Genomic DNA, 21,566 nt, shown 5'->3' on the forward strand with positions numbered 1-21,566 from the left:
TATCCCACCATTGATAATAGGACAAGTGAAGGGCACGTCTTATGCCTTTTACTGGTCGTCAAGTGGAACAACTTCTGCTCCAAATAGAGGTCACGTGATTAACAGAGAAGGGGTGGGCCCTGTTTGATGGCTCATCCAATAGAAGTGGTCTGCAGTAGCACCTACTAGTATAAGTGTGATGAGAGATCAGCACAGGCATTTATCAGGACCTCTGCATCCTTAATACAAGGCACAAGCAGAGGGCCTCTGTGGGATTGTTGCATTATCATGGGTTCTCTGTCACGTCGCTGTTATCAGGGTTTAACACAGGGGCCATATTAGGTGAAGTGAGTGGTAACCCAACAGCCAATAGGAGTGCAATACAATCACTAGCTTTGTTTCCCTAATCAAATTGTATAAACTTGGTTCTCAGCATGTACGTGGAACAACAGCCCCTCTCCTGGCAATTCTCCGATAACTGTCTGTCAAGCCAGACCATAAAAAGGTAGCAGTAATGAAGCTGATGGTCTTGTTGCTGGACATGATTACTGAGGCTTTTTAAAACTGTGCCACTCAGTTGAAAGATAGATCCAGGACGAAGGGTCTATTTAGTATCAACAGGACGGGTGTAGGGCTGGATGCAACACTATGGACCAGGGATTCTACACAGTGGCATTTGGCATAAAGGTCATTATCCTAATGACTGTCGCTTCCTTGATGTCTGTGCTGTTTTTTATGGAGTGGAGATGGCAACACTTACGTCCAGTTGGAAGAGAATTGGAGGGCGTTGCCGTTTACTCCACTCAGAAAAGTGGGTACAGTTGGACAATGAAAGGTGCTGCCCGGTAACCAAACTAGCCTAGTTATAAACTGTACAATGTAACTGCTAGTAAATGTCTTTTATAATACTATTTCTATTTTCTCCATATTCTTATAATGCTTACTTCTTCATTATTTCATCTTCTCCTTTGTGTACTGCCCTTGTTTTTCTACAGGATAAATCACCATTTGTTGAATTTATTGCAATTTTATTTCAATATACCAATCATTATGTTCGTTTGTATTTTTAGAATAGATTTGTTACATGATCTAAACATATTATTTCCAGTCTTAAAAGTAAAAGATAATCAACTTGACGTTTAGGTACAAAATATAATTTTTTGTAACATAATTCATATTTGTCACATGCCACAGAAATGAACTGAAATCAGTCTGCATATAATTGGTCACATTTGCAGCACCTATAAACCAAATAATTTGAAGCTGAAAACATTATTAACAAACATTTTCAATTATTCTATATTTGGATGTAAGTGGTGATCTTCTGGTTATTAATAGCATTTCATTTATTCTCCAATGCCCAGAGTCTTCTCGGCCAAAGCATCAGGGCCTAAAATAAGAAAACAATTATAGATTAACTTTTTCAGATAGGAATCTTGAATTCATCAATCTCGGGTACGACTCCCGATGTGGACTATGGTTTCTTTCATTTTTAGGTCTGGCGTAAAATGCAGCTTTACCAGTCTCATAAATACTACTACAACTACTCTTACTGCTACTCCTCCTACTACTATGAATAATAATAACTGTTAGACCTAGCAAATTTGGTGTGGTGTCCCCCGACATTTTCAGAGAATTTTTATTGTTCTTTCTGAGTTTGTTTTTGCTGGCTTTAGGAATCTGGGCTCTTAACCACTACTAATCAGTGCTAAAGGTCATGTGTGCTATACGTATAACATGGTAACATTGGTTTGTCCACAATTGGTATAAATAATTAACTTATAAGTCCCTAGTAAAGTGCACTACCTATGCCTAGAGCCTGTACATTAAATGCTGCTAGTGGGTCTGCAGCCCTGATTATGCCACCCACTTTAAGTGTCCCTTTAAACATATCGCAGCCTGCCACTGCAGAGCCTGTGCATGCAGTTTGAACTGCCATGGCAACCTGGCAAGTTAACGTACATACTAGGCCCAACCCTTCCTTTTGATTACAAATAGGTCACCCCTAAAGTAGGCCCTGTACAGTCCATGGACAGGATGCAGTGTAGTTATAAAGTAGGATATCTACTTTTACGTTTTAAATGTCCTGGGAGTGAAATACTGTTGAGTTTGTTTTTCATTGCTGCAAAGCCTATCTCTCGCATAGGACAACTTTGGGATTGCATTATTACATTTTATAGGTGTAATTTATAAGTGGAAGAGATTGGACCCCCAATTTTGATGTAGAATCACAATTTAAACACAAAACCTACGGCGAAGAGTTTGTGCACATCAAAGCATCTCTTTGAAGTCTCACCCACTTCAAAGGCACAACTGGGTATAAGTACTGGTGACACCACCAAATCAGAACACTTCTGGAACTGAGTACATTCTACCAGGAAGAAGGACTGCTGTGCTGGTGAAAGGACTGCCACTTTGCTGAACTGCTTTGTTATGTTGGCCTGCTGCCCTCTTGCCAGTGAGTGAGAAGGACTGCAACTGCATCTCTACATCCCAGAACCTAGGTATCTCCAAGGGATGGTTGGCTTGCCTCCTGTTTTCTGAAGAATCAGGGATATCAAAGACTTCTCTTCAACCTGCAGAGAGCTCCGAGACTCTGTCTGCTGTGAGTCCTGCTCTGCCAAATGGTGCAATCCAGTCCTAGGCCCTTGGAAGTGAGTATAAAGTACCGCAACTGTGAAAATTCATGCATCAATAATGTTGTGCCGATCTGCACTGGTGCATCTCTTTCAACGCTACTGCATCGCAGCTGCTGCACGGACCGCTGATCCCACATCCATGACTGTGGGGTGCATTGTCTACAGCTTCCAACACATCTCCAACTTTGCGCGGCTCGGTGCTGACGCATCACTTTGTGCTGCTTGCATCACCTTCAGCCCAGCAGTTCAACGATGACGCATTGCTCCAGTTTTCTTCATATCTTGACTATTGACACATCCTTGATGTTGTGCAGCTTAGAAACAACTCATCGCCTACATCTGTGAGATCGACGATGACGCATCACCTCCTTTGCTTCCCACATCGCCTCCAACATTGATGCATCCAACGTACTGTTTAGAGGGCCAAGGCTGGTCCCTGTATATGACCCGTGCTCCATGGCGGTTGACCTGACCTTTTGGATTTGATCCAGTCAAGTACGGCCAGATAGTGCCAACCGGGACTATCTGTTTTAAGCAGTACAAAACATTTTAGTCTTTATTAATTCATATCTTGACTTCTACTAATTGGATTTGTGTTGTTTATGTCTTACTTTACTCATAGAAATACAAGCATTTTTTCTAAACTAGTGCAGTCTTTTTATGGTGTTCTTACTGTTTTACTGTTTTCAAGTGCTGCACAAATACTTTACACATTGCCTCTTAAGCTAAGCCTGCCTGCTCTGTGCCAAGCTACCTGGGGTGAGGACAGGTTAATTTATAATGAGTATCTGACTTACCTAACGTGGATTGTGATTCCTGCTTGCACAGGGTGCATACCTCTGTCAACCAGAAGACCAATTTCTAACACTGGTGATCAGTGGTGAGGATAGTGCTTTTATTTGTGCAGTACCATATAGTAATTGGTCTACACTGTTCTCCATATGAAAGACTAATTCAAATCATTTTCAATTTTCCCTGATTGACATTTCAAATGCTTTCCAAAATCATGTTTCTGACTCGAGGAGCAACAGTTGCACCTGCAAAATTTTATTTTGAGCAGGCCAAACTGGAGGGTTACACTATGGCCCAGCTCAAGGATTTCTGCAAAGGGATAGAGCTGTCTCTTAAAGGCTACACCACGAAGGTGGAGCTGCAAGAGGAGCTGAGGGCCAGAGCAGAAGCTTGAGATACAGCGCCTGTAACCCCAGAGGAGAATGAGGAACTGGACCAGGATCCGTTGGAGAATCTGGGACTGCCTGTGTAAAAGAGGGCCAGCAGACTGCCAGGAGCAGTGGTTCCCACCAGGGCACAGAGCAGTGTATCATCCAGAGGTCTGTCCCCAGATTAGCATATGGACAGGAGGGAAGAGTGAAACTTAAAATTGGAGCAGGCTAAGCTCATATTGGAGGAGGAAAAATTGGCTCATGAGCTGAGCCTGAAAGAGCTGAACATAAAGGCCAGGAGTCCTGCCAAGATGGTGGCAGCATTCCTTCAGTGTCCTCTGATAGTGGGTACACATTCCCAAGGGCCTGATGCCTCACTATAGAGTGGGAGATGACATAGATAGATGGTGTGAGACTTATGGGTATGCTTTACAGATGCACATGATCTCTGAGGAGTTTCGGGGGGCTTATCTGTGGAAGCATAGCCCTACTGAGGTGAAGGACACCCTGCTGGCCCTAGATGAGAGTGACAGGATGAGGTATAAATGCATGAAGGAAGCCCTGATCAGAAAGGATTGTTTGGCCCCTGAAAAGTACAGGCAGAAGTTCAGGGACAGTCAGAAACAATCTCCACAGAGTGGATTGTGTTTATTACTTTTGCAAGGCACTGGATGGTTGGGTGAAGGTCAGTGATGTTAAAGATTATCAGGGGCTGTTAAAGTTGATTGCAAAAGAGCACATGTTTAGTCTCTGTGTTCCAGATCTGCAACATCATTTGATTGACAGTAAGCTCTCTGACCCCAGGAAGCTTGCTAAGGAGGCGGTCCGCTGGGTCAGCACCTGGGAACATCACAAGGATGGGCAGGGTCACCAAAAGAAGAAGGAGGCAGTATAAAAACAAAAGCAAGGAGTTCTCTAATAGGTCCCAAAATAGTTCTTCTGGTCAGGACTCCCATCCCCCCGTTGTGAAGAAAATGAAAGAATTCCCTGACGGTACGTCTGCAGGGAAAGCACCCCCCCAAGAGTTATGAGTGTCAACATGAAGAACACTACAAGGGGGATGCAAGGTGTCCCAAGCCGGCACAAGCCCCTCACAAGTGGGCAGTCACTGGGGCTGGCTAGTGTAGCGCTTGGGGAGGAGTTTGCCCCATCAATCAATCAAGATTTTGTATAGCGCGCTACTCACCCGGAGGGTCTCAAGGTGCTTGGGGGAGGGGGGTCCACTACTGCTCGAACAGCCAGGTCTTGAGTTGCTTCCTGAAGGAGAGGTGGTCTTGGGTCAGGCGGAGGTGGATGGGGAGGGAGTTCCACGTCTTGGCAGCCAGGTAGGAGAAGGATATTCCTCCTGTTGTGGCTCTTCGGATGCGGGGGACGGCGGCGAGGGCATGGCTGGTTGATCGAAGCTGGCGGGTGGGAGTGTAGAAGGTCAAGCGGTCATTGAGGTATCTTGGGCCTTGGTTGTGGAGAGCTTTGTGTGCGTGGGTGAGGAGTCGGAACGTGATTCTCTTGCTGACGGGGAGCCAGTGCAGGTTTCTCAGGTGTACAGAGATGTGGCTGTGTCGGGTAATGTCCAGGATGAGGCGTGCTGAGGCGTTCTGGATGCGCTGGAGTCGTTTCTGGAGTTTGGCTGTGGTTCCGGCATAGAGGGAGTTGCCATAGTCCAGTCGGCTGGTGACGAGGGCCTGGGTGACCGTCTTCCTGGTTTCGGTGGTGATCCACCGGAAGATCTTACGTAGCATGCGTAGGATGTTGAAGCATGATGCGGAGACGACGTTGACTTGTCTGGTCATGGAGAGGGAGGAGTCCAGGACGAAGCCCAGGTTGCGTGCGTGGTCTGTTGGTTTGGGTGCGCTGCCAAGGGCAGGGGGCCACCAGGAGTCGTCCCAGGCGGAGGGTGATGATCCCAGGATGAGGACTTCCGTCTTATCTGAGTTCAGTTTCAGGCGGCTGTTCGTCATCCACTCGGCTACGTCTTTCATCCCTTCGTGTAGGTTGGTTCTGGCGGTGGCAGGGTCGTTGGTGAGGAAGAGGATCAGCTGGGTGTCATCGGCGTAGGAGATGATGTTGAGGTTGTGTTGGCGTGCGATGGCTGCGAGGGGGCTCATGTAGACGTTGAAGAGGGTGGGGCTGAGTGATGATCCTTGTGGTACGCCGCAGATGACTTCGGTGGCCTCGGATCTGAACGGGGGTAGGTGGACTCTCTGTGTTCTTCCGGCGAGGAAGGAGATGATCCATTCCAGTGCCTTCTCCTGGATACCGATGTTGTTGAGGCGCTGCACTAGGGTGCGGTGGCAGACCGTGTCGAACGCCGCGGAGAGGTCCAGGAGGATGAGGGCCGTTATTTCCCCGTTGTCGAGCAAAGCTCGGATGTCGTCGGTGGCTGCGATGAGGGCAGTCTCGGTGCTGTGATTGGCCCGGAAGCCGGACTGCGAGTGGTCGAGGGATCCGTTCGTCTCGAGGAAGGCGGCCAGTTGTCTGTTGACGGTTTTCTCGATTACTTTGGCCGGAAAAGGAAGGAGCGAGATGGGGCGGTAGTTTTTGAGGTCGGTGGGGTCCGCTGATGGTTTCTTCAGTAGGGCGCTGAGTTCGGCGTGCTTCCAGCTCTCTGGAAAGGTGGCGGTGTCGAAGGAGGCGTTGATGATGTCCCGCAGGTGGGGTGCGATGACGGAGTCGGCCTTGTTGAAGACGTGGTGAGGGCAGGGGTCGGTTGGAGATCCTGAGTGGATGGAGTTCATCGTGCGGATGGTGTCTTCGGTGTTGACTGGGGTCCAGGCGCAGAGGGTGGTGGTGGGGGGCGTTGTTTCGGTCGTAGGGTGTGATGGCTGTGTGCTGAAACTGTTGTGTATGTCTGCGATCTTGCTGTGGAAGAACGAGGCGAGCGAGTTGCAGAGGTCTTGCGAGGGCGTGATGTCGTTGTTTCCGGCGCTGGGGTTCGAGAGCTCTTTGACGATGTTGAAGAGTTCCTTGCAGTTGCGGGCGTTGTTGTCCATTCGTTCCTTGAATGCGGATTTCTTGGTGGCGTGGATCAGCTGGTGATGTCTTCGAGTGGCGAGCTTGAGGGTGGTCATGTTGTCTGTAGTTGGGTCTGTGCGCCAGGCTTTCTCGAGGGCCCGGCAGTTCTTCTTGGAGCTCTTGAGTTCGTGGTGGGACCAGAGTTAAGGTTAACCTAGTGTCCTTGGGTGATGAAGAGATGGTGCAAAGAGCACACATGCCTAGTAATACAAGGAAGTACAGGCAGTGGGTCACTATTAACCCCTTCGCTGCTAAGGCCTTTTCCCCCCTTGTACTAAGCCTTTTTTGGGATATTTGGGTTAGTGCACGCTTAGGCCCCTGTACCTTTTTGACCACATAAGGTATCCATGCCAAATTTGCGTCCTTTTCTTCCAACATCATGGGGATTCTAAAGGTACCCAGGGTTTGTGGATTCCCCTGGAGGGGACCCAGAAATTAGCCAAAATATAGCAAAATGTTTTTTTGGGGGGGGAAAAATGGCTGCAAATGAAAGCGTCTGGGTTTTTCCCTGCAAATGTTATCAAAAAAGGGTTTGTGGGGCTGAAATCACCATTTTCCCAGATTTTAGGGAATGACAGACTTTTGTCAGAAAACCAACATTTTTTACACAGTTTGGGCATTTTTCTGGGACATAGCCTATTTTTGCTATTTTTTGTGCTTTCAACCTCCTTCCAGTTAATGGTAGAAATGGGTGTGAAAGTAATAATAGATCCTGGAAAGCTATACATTTTAGAAAAGTAGACAAACTTCAGAATTTAGCAAGGGGTCATTTGTGTAGATCCATCAAGGCTTATAGAAACTAACAGTTACATTTAGGAAAAATTGAAAATTAGTTGAAAAAAACAGCCTTTTGTGCTAACGTTTTCACATGTAACTTCTTCTAATTATGACAGCTCTTTGAAAGCAATATACCGTTACATCTGCTGGACCTTCCTGATTGTGGGGATATATAGGACTTGTAGGTTCACCAAGAACCCGACGAACCCAGAGTCAAAAACTGTGCAGCAATTTGCAATCGTTTTTCATTATGTTCCGCGTATATAGCAATTATTGTGGGAAAATGTATACATAGAAAAATCGGTATGAAACACACCTATCTATTTCTGAAATGGAAACAAATTATATAGTTTAGAAACAGTACATATTTGCACATTTTCGAAATCGGGAATACTCATACTAGCAAGAGAATTATCGGTCATTTTTCAAAATGACTTCTTTTTTACACAATGTCTTCCATTTGGAAGGCAGAAGTGCATCAAAAATCAATAGAATAGATAATAACAGTTGCTTTACAAATCTGAATTACCCTAAGTCTCCCGATAAAAATGGTACCTCACTTGTGTGGGTAGGCATAATGCCCACGACATGAAATGGCTCAAAACACAACGTGAACACACCACATTTTCACAATGAAAATGTACCCTTTTTTTGTGAAGTGTCTAGCTGTAGTTTTTGAACACTAGCTCTGCCGGCACCAAGGGAAACCTACCAAACCAATACATGTTTGAAAACTAGACACCCAGGGGAATCCAGGATGGGGTGACTTGACTGCCTCCCACCAGTTTCTGTTACCCAGAATCCCTTGCAAACCTAAAACATTGTCAACACAAAACACATTTTCCCCACATTTCTGTGGTGGAAAGTTCTGGAATCTGCGTGAATCCAGAAATGTCCACCCACCCCGTGTTCCCCAAAGTCTTACAAGAAAAATGGTACCTCACTTGTGTGGGTCGGCCTATTGCCCGCGTCAGGAAATGGCGCAAAATGCAACATGGTCACACCTCAATTTCGCAGTGAAAAAGGACCCTTTTTTTTCAAAGTGCCTAGCTGTCGTTTTTGAACCATAGGTCTGCCGGCACCTCGGAAAACCTAGCAAACCTATACATTTTTGAAAACTAGACACCCAGGGGAATCCAGAATGGGGTGACTTAGCTGCCTCCCACCAGGTTCTGTTACCCAGAATCCCTTGCAAACATAAAAAAGTGTAAAATATTTGGCCCACATTTCTGTGGTGGAAAGTTCTGGAATCTGGGTGGATCCACAAATTTCCACCCACCCCGCGTTTCCCAAAGTCTTACAAGAAAAATGGTTCCTCACTTGTGTGGGTCGGCCTAGTGCCCGCGACAGGAAATGGCGCAAAGCGCAACGTGGTCACATCTTAATTTTGCAGTGAAAAATAACCCTTTTTTGCCAAAGTGCCTAGCTGTAGTTTTTTAACCCTAGCTCTGCCGGCACCTAGGGAAACCTAGCAAACCTATACCTTTCTCAAAAACAGATGCCCAGGGGAATCCAGGATGAGGTGACTTGACTGCCTCCCACCAGGTTCTGTTACCCAGAATCCCTTGCAAACCTAAAAAATGTCCAAAAAAACACATTTTCCCCACATTTCTGTGGTGGAAAGTTCTGGAATCTGCGTGGATCCACAAATTTACACCCACACCGCGTCCCCAAAAGTCTTACAAGAAAAATTGTACCTCACTTGTGTGGGTTGGCCTAGTGCCCGCGACAGGAAACGGCGCAAAACGCAACGTGGTCACACCTCAATTTCACAGTGAAAAATGACCCTTTTTTGGCAAAGTGCCTAGCTCTAGTTTGTGAACCCTAGCTCTGCCGGCACCTATGGAAACCTACCAAACCCACACATTTATGAAACCTAGACACCCGGGGGCTTACAGGGAGGTATTGCTTGCATGGATCCCCCAACGTTTCCTTACCCAGAATCCCCTGCAAACCTCAATTTTAGCTGACAAAATCACTTTTTTCACACATTTTTGTGTGGGAAAGTGGTGGCATCACCGAGCTCACACAAATTTCCCACCACCCAGCGTTCCCCCAGGTCTCCCGATAAAAATGGTGCCTCACTTGTGTGGGAGGCCGAAGAATCCGCTACAGTGAGACGACATCAAAATTGCCTATCTTAAACCACCTGGTTTTGCAAGGGGGTCACCTGGGTTTTTGGCCCTGTGCTCGGCGGCCATCTAGGGAAACCTACCAAACCCACACATTTCTGAAAACTAGACACCCGGGGGCTTCCAGGGAGGTATGGCTTGTGTGGATCCCCCAACGTTTCCTTGCCCAGAATCCCCTGGAAGGAAGTGGAACTCAAGTTACACTTGGAGATGTTGCTGTAGCCTGAGTGGGTGTGCCTGACCACAGGGTGCATAGCAGCCCAAGAGGGTGGTCAAGATGACCTGGAGCTTAGAAGAATTGTAATACACAGAGGTAACCCTCATTACCTGAAGGGCCGAGAGGAGCTCTCAAGAGGGAGTACACCCCCGTGTTAGAAAACTAAGTTACACAAAGTACTCCCCTGATATGGATCCCTGGATGGATCCTGATCACACAGAAATGGGAAATCCCTAAATGAAGCTATAAGTAGTACGCCACTGGGAAGAGGGAAAGGAAGCAAGTCCTATATAAAACAAAAAGGACTTGCTTCCTTTCCCACTTCCCAGTGGCGTACTACTTATAGCTTCATTTAGGGAATTCCCATTTCTGCTTTATCATGATCCATCCAGTGGATTACGATTAAGGTATCAGGGGAGTACTTTGTGTGACTTAGTTTTAGCCTAGAAGAATGGCCCAGGTGCCTGTCAACAAGAGGAAGGGCAACAGGAATGGGAAACTTGCTCCTGAAACTCCCTGAGGGGGATGCCCTGATACCTACAGGGGAGAATGTTGCCAAACTGAGAAACCTGCTTGAGCAGTCCAACTGGCAGCAGGAAGGAGGTCCCACCATGGAGGAGTTCTGCAAGGTGCAGAATGAGTACCCTACTCTTATGGGTCTTCAGAAGCAGGCAGCTGATGACGCCTCTGGCAAACACCTGATATTCTGGGCGAATGGTCTCCTTTATGGTGAGCCGAAGGCTCCTGAGTCTGTTGCAAAATTTGTGTTGGTGGCGCACCAGTGCTATGTTGCACCAGTGCTTCAGTGTCTTCTTGCTGGAGCTGGCTCATGATGTGCCTCTGGCAGGTCATTTGGGGGGAGACAAAATCTTTGAGAAGCTTGTCACCCACTTATATTGACCTCAATTGAGGAAGACCTCAGATGCATTCTGTAGGTCCTGTCCTACCTGCCAGGCAAGTGGCAAGTCAGAGGGGAAGTGAAAGGCCCCCTGCACATTTTTCCTGTCATCAACACCCCTTTTAAAAGGGTGGGCATTGACATGTTTGATCTTCTGGACCCCAAGACAGCCATGGACAACAGATTAATTCTGGTTTTGGTGGACCATGTCGCCAGGTACCCGGTAGCTATTCCTCTATGGACTGTGATTGCGCCCACCGTTGCCTAGAGCACTAATGGGGATCTTTACCCATATGAGTTTACCTGAGGAGGAGTTTTCTGACGCAGGTACCAATTTCATGTTTGGGTACATAAAGGCCATGTGGAAAAAGTATGGGGTGACCTACAAGTTCTACACTTCTTACCACCCTCAAGCCAATGGGTTGGTTGAAAGTTTCAACCAAATACTCAAAGATAAGAATATGAGTCTACCAGAACCCATGAGATGTAAGTGGGACGTCCTCCTGCCATGTCTTTTGTTTGCCTACAGTCCTACAGTAAGGTACCGTATAAGGGGTTTGGCTTCAACCCCTTTGAGCTTCTATACGGACACCCTGTGAAAGGACCTCTCAGTTTGGTGAAGGAAGGCTGGGAGCAAGTTCTGAATGAGCCACCCTAGGATATAATTATCTACATGCTGGCATTCCACAACCGGACAGCGCTCTTCCAGAAACTTGCACAGGAGAATCTGGAAGCCAGCCAGGAGGACATGAAATGCTGGTATGACAAGAATGCCACTGGATTCAAGCTAGCCAGGCTGATGATGGGTGTTACTGAGAAACCGGTCCCAGGATGCTTGTTTCCAGTCCAGCGAAGGCCTGGCTTGGCAGTTCAGGCTGGATTGTTCCCATGAGAATAGGGTCAAGACTGAGCTGCATATGATTGTGTCTGAACTGGGGTGGCGAAATGAGCTAAAGAACAATGATGGATTCAACCCAGATCTGTGACTGAGGCTGAGTGTCTGAAAAGTTTCAGTGGTCCGTCCATCATCTCCTCGTGTCTGTTACCTTTCAGAGGTTGGTCAACCAGGTACTAGCTGAGTTGGAGAACTTCAGTGCTACCTACCTAGATGAGACTGCAGTCTTCATTTGTAGATGGGGGCACCACCTATGCCATCTGCAGAAGTGCATTGGGCTCTGCAGACTGTAGGCCGGACTATCAAGGCCATTAAGTGCCAGCAGAGGCAAGGTTCACTGGTATATATAGGACACTAAGTATTAGGTGGAATGGTCCTGCCCCTCTACCTGACAATTGAAACCATAATGGCTTGGGAACCCCCAAGTCCCAGACCAAGGGCACAGCCTTCTAAGGCTTCCCTAGTTATTACAGGAGATTTGTCAATGGATATGGCACCATTGTTGCCCTCTTGACAGAGCTGACTTCCAAAAAAACAGCAAGGTCAGGTGATCTGGACAGAGGTGTGCCAGACAGCTTTTGATACCCAGAAGGAAGACATGTGCACAGCACCTGTGCTCAAGGCCCCTGACTTCTCCCAAGAATTTGTTAAGCAAACAGACAACTCAGTGCATGACACAGGGGCTGTGCTCTTGCATCCCAACGAAGAGGGCTTGGGTCAACCTGTAGCCTTCATCAGTAGGACACTACTTCCCAGGGAATAGAGGTGGACTGCAATAGAGAGAGAATCGTTTGCTGTGGTCTGGGCACTGAAGAATCAGTATGGAATTAGCATATATAGAGTGTTCTAGGGGCCAACCTTCTTCAGCCATTAGCTTTGGTGCCACTTTGCATCAATCCTTTGGGGTGTCAGGGAGCGTGTGCAAATTACACTTTTCCTGCTTTCGGAAGAACAGCCCTTAACCATTATTCAATTTTGTGAGCTCTCTCAGGGCGTCACTAAAGGATACCTCCATCGTGAACCAGTGATACCTCATTGTAAATTATTGATGTTTCCTTTGTAAACAATTGATGCCTCCTTTGTAAACCATTGATGCCTCCTTTGTAAACCAATGATGCCTCATTTGCAAACCATTAATGCCTCCTTGGTAAACCATTAATACCTTCTTTATAAACCTTTGCAAACCATTGATGCCTGCTGTGAAACCATTGATGCCTCCTTTGTAAACCAATGATGCCTCCTTTTGTAAACCATTAGTACCTCATTTGTAAACCATTTATGCTGCTTATGTAAACCATTGATGCCACATTTGTAAACCATTGATGCTGCCTTTATAAACCATGAATGCCTCCTTTGCAAACCATTGCGCTTCATTTGTAAACAACTGATGCCTCCTTTGTAACCCATTGATGTCTGCTTTGTAAACCATTGATGCTTGCTTTGTAAATCATTGATGCATCCTGTGTAAACCATTGATGCCCCCTTTGTAAGCCGTTGAAGCCTCCTTTGTAAATCATTGATGCATCCTGTGTAAACCATTGATGCCTCCTTTGTAAACCATTCATGCCTCCTTTGTAAACCATTGATGCCTCCTTTGTAAACTATTGATGCCTCCTTTGTAAACCATTGCTGCCTCCTTTGTAAACCATTGATGCCTCCTTTGTAAATCATTTATGCCTCTTTTTTAAACCATTGATGCCTCCTTTGTAAACCATTGATGCCTCCTTTGTAAACCAATAATGCCTCCTTTTGTAAACCATTAGTACCTCATTTGTAAACCATTTATGCTGCTTTTGTAAACCATTGATGCCACATTTGTAAACCAATGATGCTGCCTTTATAAACCATTAATGCCTCCTTTGCAAACCATTGCGCTTCATTTGTAAACAACTGATACCTCCTTTGTAACCCATTGATGTCTGCTTTGTAAATCATTGATGCCCCCTTTGTAAGCCGTTGAAGCCTCCTTTGTAAATCATTGATGCATCCTGTGTAAACCATCGATGCCTCCTTTGTAAACCATTGATGACTCCTTTGTAAACTATTGATGCATCCTTTGTAAACTATTGATGCCTCATTTGTAAACCATTGATGCCTCCTTTGTAAACCATTGATGCCCCCTTTGTAAGCCGTTGAAGCCTTCTTGGTAAATCATTGATGCCGCCTTTGTAAACCATTGAGGATTCCTTTGTAAACCACTGATGCCTTCTTTGTAAACTATTGATTATTAATTATTGACTATTTGTGCTTCCAGAGGACACCGACCACATGTGCTTCAATACAAAATAATATGACTTGTAATAGTTTGGTAGTTACTCCTAGTCACTATCGCGCAATGTTGCTACCGGCCGGATGGCTTTTCTCATGTGGTAATACTTCCTGGCCCTATGTACCTGCAAACATTTCCGGAGGCACGTGTGCCATTACTAGGTTGAGTTTACTCATGTTTTCCTCACATCCGAATGCCAACTCTCGTGTGCTCCGAGATGCAATTACGTTACAAGAGGATTGTGACTCATCTTTACATTTATATTCCAAGTCTGAATACCTTAGTCTAGCTGTTTCTATTATTGGTGTCCCTGCTTTGGCGGTTTATAATGCTAAATCAATTGGGAAAATGGCTTGCTGGATGGTTAAGTCTATTAATCATACTTCCACAGTCCTATCTGACTTACTATTAGACGCCCAGGGTGAACGTAGGGCTATCTTGCAAAACAGAGCAGCCATTGATTATCTTTTGCTTAAACATGGACATGGGTGCTCAGACTTTGAGGGCCTCTGTTGTTTTAACTTATCTGATCATACACAATCCATTCGTGCACATATAGATAAATTACATGACCTAACTGATGAAGTTAAGAAACATATTGATCAGGGCTGGTTTGACTGGCTCTTTAACTGGTTGCCAGACGTGAAAATGCTACGTCAAGCATTAGGTGGCATTTTGATTGCTATTGCTGTTTTGATTTCTATCTGTTGTCTTATTCAGTGTATCCCTTCACTGCTTCAATTCTGCACATCTGGCACTAGACACAGATCGGTTAGTTTTGTTTCCTATTATTCTTCTACAGATGTTAGCTCCGTTTAGTAGATGTAATAGACTAAAGTCAAGGGTGGAATGTACTGCTTGATTTTCCCGGCTTTCCGGTGCTGCAGGGCAGTCCATATGACTTCAGTCTATTTCCATCTAAGTCTCAAGTCTGGAGTAGTGAGTAGAGCCTGTCTGTTAGACACTTTGACACAATCCCGTGCTTCTACCCATAGCTTAGGGCCTATATACATAGCCTAGGGGATAGATTCGTTAGCCTTGAGGATAATTTGCCCTATAGTGAGGGTATTTCATAGAGCTGTGTTGAATTCAGGCCTGGTAGGCCTCAAACGGGAGAGACTCCATCTTTCTTTCTGCTCCGGCAGCCCGGGACCTTCCCAGAGGGAGGGGGATGTTTTAGTTATGAAGTGTTATTCGCTCGGAGAGAACTGGTTCAGGCCGGCCCTTATCGAAGGATTGTATTTTTCTTCATGCCGAAGACACTACAACAGGCCGGCCGGCTGGGAAAGTGTCCTTGGTACGGGGAGGTACAGGAATTTGGTGGGCGGCAGGTTTCGAGCTGGAAATTTCCATGAGGGAATGCACTTCTATATTAGTGAAAGTCTGAGTGAGATAAGGCACTTGCTTCTAGACCGTAGGCGGCATCTGGCCGTTAGCAGAAGAGCTATTGCTTATTCCAGGGAAGACTGATGGCGAACTCGAATCCAAAGAGAAGAGAGTAGCCAAGGAGGACAAGGTTCTAGTGACTCGGAGAGGGAGAAGGAAGCAGACCCACAACTGCCGAGGGGTGACTTCCAGGCTAAACCGAGGCATAGACGAGAAGGGAACCCAGATGACCATCGAGCACAGCCTACACATATATAAGGTGCAGTCGATCCCTTTTTCTCCTTTGAAGTATATAACTTAATCTTTCACTTTCCTTGCAGGTTCTATATGTATGATATGTTCTATAACTGTGCATGTGCCATTTGAATAAAGTATTTAGCTTGTTGTACGTTAGCATGTGTTGTGTACTTTTGTATAGGAGAACAGTCTATTCTTTAGTCAGAGTTACTTTGAAGTGAACAGAGATTAATCCTGGTCAGGTAAGGGGTAACTGGGTGAGGGGAAAGACAAGCCCCTCGAACTAAGAGAACAGGTTGTGCTCAACTGATAGTCTTTGTGTGATCGGATATATGGTAATCCTAACTCCCCTGTCGTGTACTACAATTATAATAGGATAAGCTCGTGCTAAGGCTGCCGAATGGGTAGGAGATTCTGGGTCTAACAAAGGCCGCGAGACTTTGAGTGTCGCTGCCGACTGGGTAGGAGATTCTGGGTCTAACAAGGGCCGCGAGACTCTGCGTGTCGCTGCCGACTGGGTAGGAGATTCTGGGTCTAACAAGGGCCGCGAGACTTTGCGTGTCGCTGCCGAATGGGTAGGAGATTCTGGGTCTAACAAGGGCCGCGAGACTCTGCGTGTCGCTGCCGACTGGGTAGGAGATTCTGGGTCTAACAAGGGCCGCGAGACTTTGCGTGTCGCTGCCGAATGGGTAGGAGATTCTGGGTCTAACAAAGGCCGCGAGACTTTGAGTGTCGCTGCCGAATGGGTAGGAGATTCTGGGTCTAACAAAGGCCGCGAGACTTTGCGTGTCGCTGCCGAATGGGTAGGAGATTCTGGGTCTAACAAAGGCCGCGAGACTTTGCGTGTCGCTGCCGAATGGGTAGGAGATTCTGGGTCTAACAAAGGCCGCGAGACTTTGGGTGTCGCTGCCGAATGGGTAGGAGATTTTGGGTCTGAGATTGCGAGGCTGTGAGGCCTCCATATATATATATATATATATAATAGGAATTCCCTGTCCTTAGGTGGTACGCATATATGTGGTTATTTAGGTGTAAAAAGGCCCTAGGGAGGGGGTAACGTTCTGCATTTGGGTTAGAAGGGCTCTGTAGAGCAGGTTCCACCCGATCCAAAAACCCAAGCAGAACATTTGGCGTCACGAACTGTTTACGAAACCTGTGTGCGTTGTGTTTGTCTTGTGTTTGCTTTCGGCGTGTGCGAGGCTTTCTTTTTTGTGTGTTTGCGTGTATAGTTTTTTTTCTCTTTCTTTCTCTCTTCCTTTCTTTTCTCTGCGTTTCTTTTTCGTTCTTTTTCGCGATGTTTTCTAGGAAATCTAAATCTACTCTTAAATTGTCCGTTGATATCCCCGGATGGGATTCAACGCCTTATGGTGCCCTGGCCCGTGAGTGGGCTGACTCTACTGGTTTGAGTGAAAATTGGACATCTTCTTTGGAGTCGGCGGAACCGGCTGACGTGATCACTTGTTTGCAGACGGCACCTGTATTGAAGGGTGAGGAGGTTCCCGCTTTGGGGCGCAGAGGTTGGGTTATTCTATCTGCGTATCGGATTTTGCATGAGAGGTTGCTGAAATTGCAGATCTCTCTTAAGGATGCGGATTCGCACTTTGTTGAGGTTCAAAATTCCAATACTTTATTGCGCTGTCAAAACAAGTTGCTTTCCGACAAAATTGACACTTACCAAACGGTTGCTGAAAGGGCGGCTGTGCGGATTGCTCGTTACAAATACAAACATAGGCGTGGTCGGGTTTCGTCGCGTAAGGTGCGTCTGGCCGTGGCGAAGGCTGGACTGGATTGGAATCCTGATGAATGGGATGGTAATATCTGGGACTCGGCTACGTCTTGTTCCTCGGGTGAGGACTGTGCTATGCATGAGTTTTCTCGTTCCCGTCATGAAAGTAAGTCTACTTCTCGCACCTCTGATGGTGCACCCCGTGATCGCGCTCGTTCTTCGGGCGACATCGATCCTTCTCACACTGATTGTCCCTCTACTAGTACTGCTCGGGCTCCTTCTGATGCTCGTCCTGTGGTTGCTGCGCATCCGGTTTTTCGTCGGAAGTTGCAGCAGTCTCCCAATGCTCCGCAGGGTGTTTCTTTAGACTGTTTGGAGGATTTTACCCAACAAGAAATTAGTGATATTTTGCAGCGCTTTCGGCAGCGGACTGGTGAGGCTTTGCTCACATGGATGGTGCGCCTTTATGAACTAGGCGCTGCTGGTATTATGTTGGATACTGGCGATTGTTTGAAGTTTTGTTCTTTGAGTTTGGATTCTACTGTACAAGATCATTTTCGTAACTATAATGGTGGTGGTCAGATTTCTTTGCTCCAATTGGCGACTGAGGGTTGTAATTTGAAGTATCCTACTGAATCTGACTGGCCTGTCAATGACAAGCCGTGGTATACCTTGCGTGATGCTGCGCAACGCCTTAAGGAGGAGGTGATGAAAACGGCTATTTTTCTGGGCACTGGTGACAGATTGCTTGATGGGCTGTTGACTTCTTCTGTGCGGAATCGTATCATTCGCTCTTCTCCTGTTGCCTACAAACAGGTCATGATGACTTTGTTGATTAACCAGACTGGTAATGTACTATCTACGGTGTTGGAGTCGGTGCGTCAACTCGGTGAGTTGGGTGAGTGGTTTAAACCTGAACGTCAGTCCCGGCCTGACCCTCGTACTCCTGGTGAATATAAATTTACTAGACGTGATATCTTCACTGGTCTTTTGGCTGATGGTGTGCGTCGGGAGGACATTGATGGTGAGACTACTGCTCGTTTGTGGGAGATGTTTCGCAAACGGGGCTTGGATCGGAAGGAGGGTGCTCGGCGTGTTCGAACGACTGAGTGTGACCGTGGTTGTTCTGATGGTAGCGGTGATGATGATCGCCGTGGGCGCTCTGATCGTCGTGATGATCGGCGTCCTGTACGTGATCTGTCCCCCCGTCGAGAGAGGGACAGGGAGAGAGAGGGGGAAAAGGAAAGGGGGAGACATGATCATGCCTACAACAGACGTAGAGATGATAGGGATCAATCCCCTGAGCTGAGAAGGAGGGAGGATAGACACAGTTTTAACGATTGAAATTTGCAGTGCAGTGCAGAGGACAGGAATCCGTTTCGTAATAGAGATGGATATGAACAGGAAGCACCGATACCTAAAAAACGTGAGAGTCTTTATCCTGATTTGTCTTGGTACACAGAATGCAGTAAGAATGACTAGGAAATAGGTCAAGCTCCGGTACACAGATGGGCTCACAGAGATAATAGACCCTATGTAGATATTGAAATTTATTGGAGACATCGTAATATCCAAAGGGCCCGAGCATTAGTTGATACAGGAGCGGAGGCCACTCTTATTCATGGAAAATCAAAGAAATTTACAGGGCAGCCTTTTACTATTACTGGATTAGGAGGAAAAGAAACCCCCGCAGTTCAAACTTTGCTTGAAATGAGAATAGGTAGAATTCCTAGAAAGGAATATTCTGTATTAGTGGTGCCACTCCTAGAATTCATAATTGGAATCGATATTTTGAAAGGAATGACGTTGCATCTTGATGATGGGTGTTACCAATTTGGAACAACGCATTATATCTCGTCCAGACCTATACGGGTTGGTCGTTTAAGGATGCCCCCCATACAAGTTCCCCAGGCGACAAAGGTGGTTTGTCAGAAGCAGTATCGTATTCCGGGTGGTCATGAAGAGATTAGTACTACCATTCAGGAGTTGGTTAATGCAGGTGTTATAACTCCAGTTACTTCTGCTTGGAATAATCCTGTTAGGCCGGTGCGTAAAAGTGATAATTCTTGGCGCATGACTGTTGATTATCGAGAATTGAACAAACACACGCCCTCTTTGACGGCTGCAGTGCCGGATGTTATTACCCTGATTGAAAGAATCCAAACACATCCAGGTACATGGTATGCGTCCCTCGATATTGCTAATGCTTTCTTTTCTATTCCAATTGCCCCTGAGTGTCAGGAACAGTTCAGTTTTACGTGGAACGGACGTCAGATGACGTTCAGAAGTCTTCCTCAGGGCTATGTGCATAGCCCTACGATCTGTCACCGGCTGGTGGCAAAACACTTGACTGAGGTACCAGTTCATCCCAAAATTCAGATATGTCATTATATTGATGATGTTCTGATCCAAGGCGAAACACAGGAGGATGTTCAGATACAATTAGATAGAGTCATTGAATGTCTGCGTGAGAAAGGTTGGGAAATCAATCCGGACAAATTACAGGGTCCATCCCAAGCTGTAAAATTTTTAGGTATTAATTGGCATGAGGGACACCGCGAGGTGATCTCTCAAGTAAAACAGAAGATTCTTGATTTTTCGGTTCCGAGGAATAGGAAGGAAGCCCAAAGCTTTATTGGTTTATTTGGTTTTTTGGCGCCAGCATATTCCTCATCTGAGTCAAATATTGGCCCCGTTATATCGTGTTACACGTAAGAAGAATGCATTCGAATGGGGTAAACAACAGCAAGATGCATTTAGTCTAGCGAAAGAGGCGATTCAACATGCTATGGATCTTTGGCCTGTATGTGATGGTGATGTGGATTTGAATGTGTCTGTGCAAGGTCCTTATGCAAACTGGAGTCTGTGGCAGAAACAAGGCAGGTGCAAAGTACCGTTAGGGTTTTGGACCAAAAAGTTACCTGATGCTGGTGAGCGTTATACACCTTTTGAGAAACAGCTACTTGCTTGTTATTGGGCTTTGGTGGATACCGAGCAATTAACATTGGGACATGATATATTTTTGCGTCCTGAAATTCCTATTATGCAGTGGGTTTTGAGTTCACCAAAAACTCATCGAATTGGGCATGCTCAGGAGGCAAGTGTGATTAAATGGAAATGGTACATACAAGACAGGGCACGTGTGGGTCCGAAAGGAGTTGCGTCCTTACATGAGCAGGTGGCGCAAGCACCATCGACTGAGACTGAGAGTGAGTGTTCTCTACCTTTAGAACAGGAGTCTCCTGTCAAGTGGGGTAAACCTTTTGATGATTTGTCCGTCGAGGACAGGAACCATGTGTGGTTCACAGATGGGTCAGCAAAATTTATTGGAAATACACGGCACTGGAAGGCGGTGTCTTATAATCCGATCACACAGAGACTGTTGAGCACAACTGGTGAAGGAAAGAGTAGTCAATTCGCAGAGCTATATGCTGTTTATCAAGTCTTGAAACAGGAGTTACCTGGCGTATGCCATATTTTCACCGACTCCTGGTCCACTGCCAATGGACTGGCTGTTTGGTTACCAACCTGGCATTCCCGTAATTGGAAGTTACACTCTAAAGAGTTATGGGGAAAGGAGTTATGGCAAGAGATTTGGGAAATGCTCCCACAGAGTACTGTTACCATCTTCCATGTGGATGCTCACACCCCGATAGACTCCCTTGACAAATTTTTTCATAACATTGCAGATGAGAAATCTAAAATTGCCGAGGCAGTGGTGGACAGACAAGATCCTGATATTGCGGGATTGGCGAAATGGGCACACCAGAAGGCAGGACACTTTGGAGAGAAGGCCACTAGCAGGTGGGCTGCTGATAGAGGAATTTATATTCCCCTAGATCTAATTAAAGATGTTATCCTACATTGTCCCGTCTGTCAACATATCAGGCAGCGTAAAGTACCCCAAATTGTTAGAGGTCATTTACATCGCGGGAAATTGCCCGCTCAAATCTGGCAGATTGATTACATCGGACCCCTTCCCATGAGTAGAAATTGTCAATATGTTTGCACAATTGTCGATACATATAGTGGGTTGCTGGTAGCTTTTCCATGTAAGCAAGCCACCCAATTGAACACCATAAAAACATTGGAATTAATTATGATGTATTATGGTGCGCCATTCCAAATTCAATCTGATAATGCATCCCATTTTCGTGGAAGATTGGTACAGGAATTCTGTGTGGAACATAACATTGAGTGGATCTTTCATATACCCTACTACCCGCAGGCCTCAGG

The 21,566-nt window shown here is 46.2% G+C and overlaps 1 protein-coding gene across 2 annotated transcripts in view; it reads right to left on the minus strand.

Annotated features, from left to right (window-relative positions):
- Positions 1-992: 992 nt before the first annotated feature.
- Positions 993-21,566, minus strand: part of LOC146808738 (cell adhesion molecule CEACAM6-like) — a 262,138-nt gene continuing 241,564 nt past the window's right edge. For both annotated transcript variants that reach the window (XM_085615548.1, XM_085615549.1), the window contains exon 8: positions 993-1,369. In XM_085615548.1, coding sequence (XP_085471674.1) covers positions 1,363-1,369 — 7 coding nt within the window. In that variant the 3' untranslated portion in view covers positions 993-1,362. The remainder of the gene's footprint in view (positions 1,370-21,566) is intronic.

This window comes from Triturus cristatus, chromosome 7 (genome assembly GCF_964204655.1).
Source record: "Triturus cristatus chromosome 7, aTriCri1.1, whole genome shotgun sequence".
Taxonomy (NCBI): domain Eukaryota; kingdom Metazoa; phylum Chordata; class Amphibia; order Caudata; family Salamandridae; genus Triturus; species Triturus cristatus.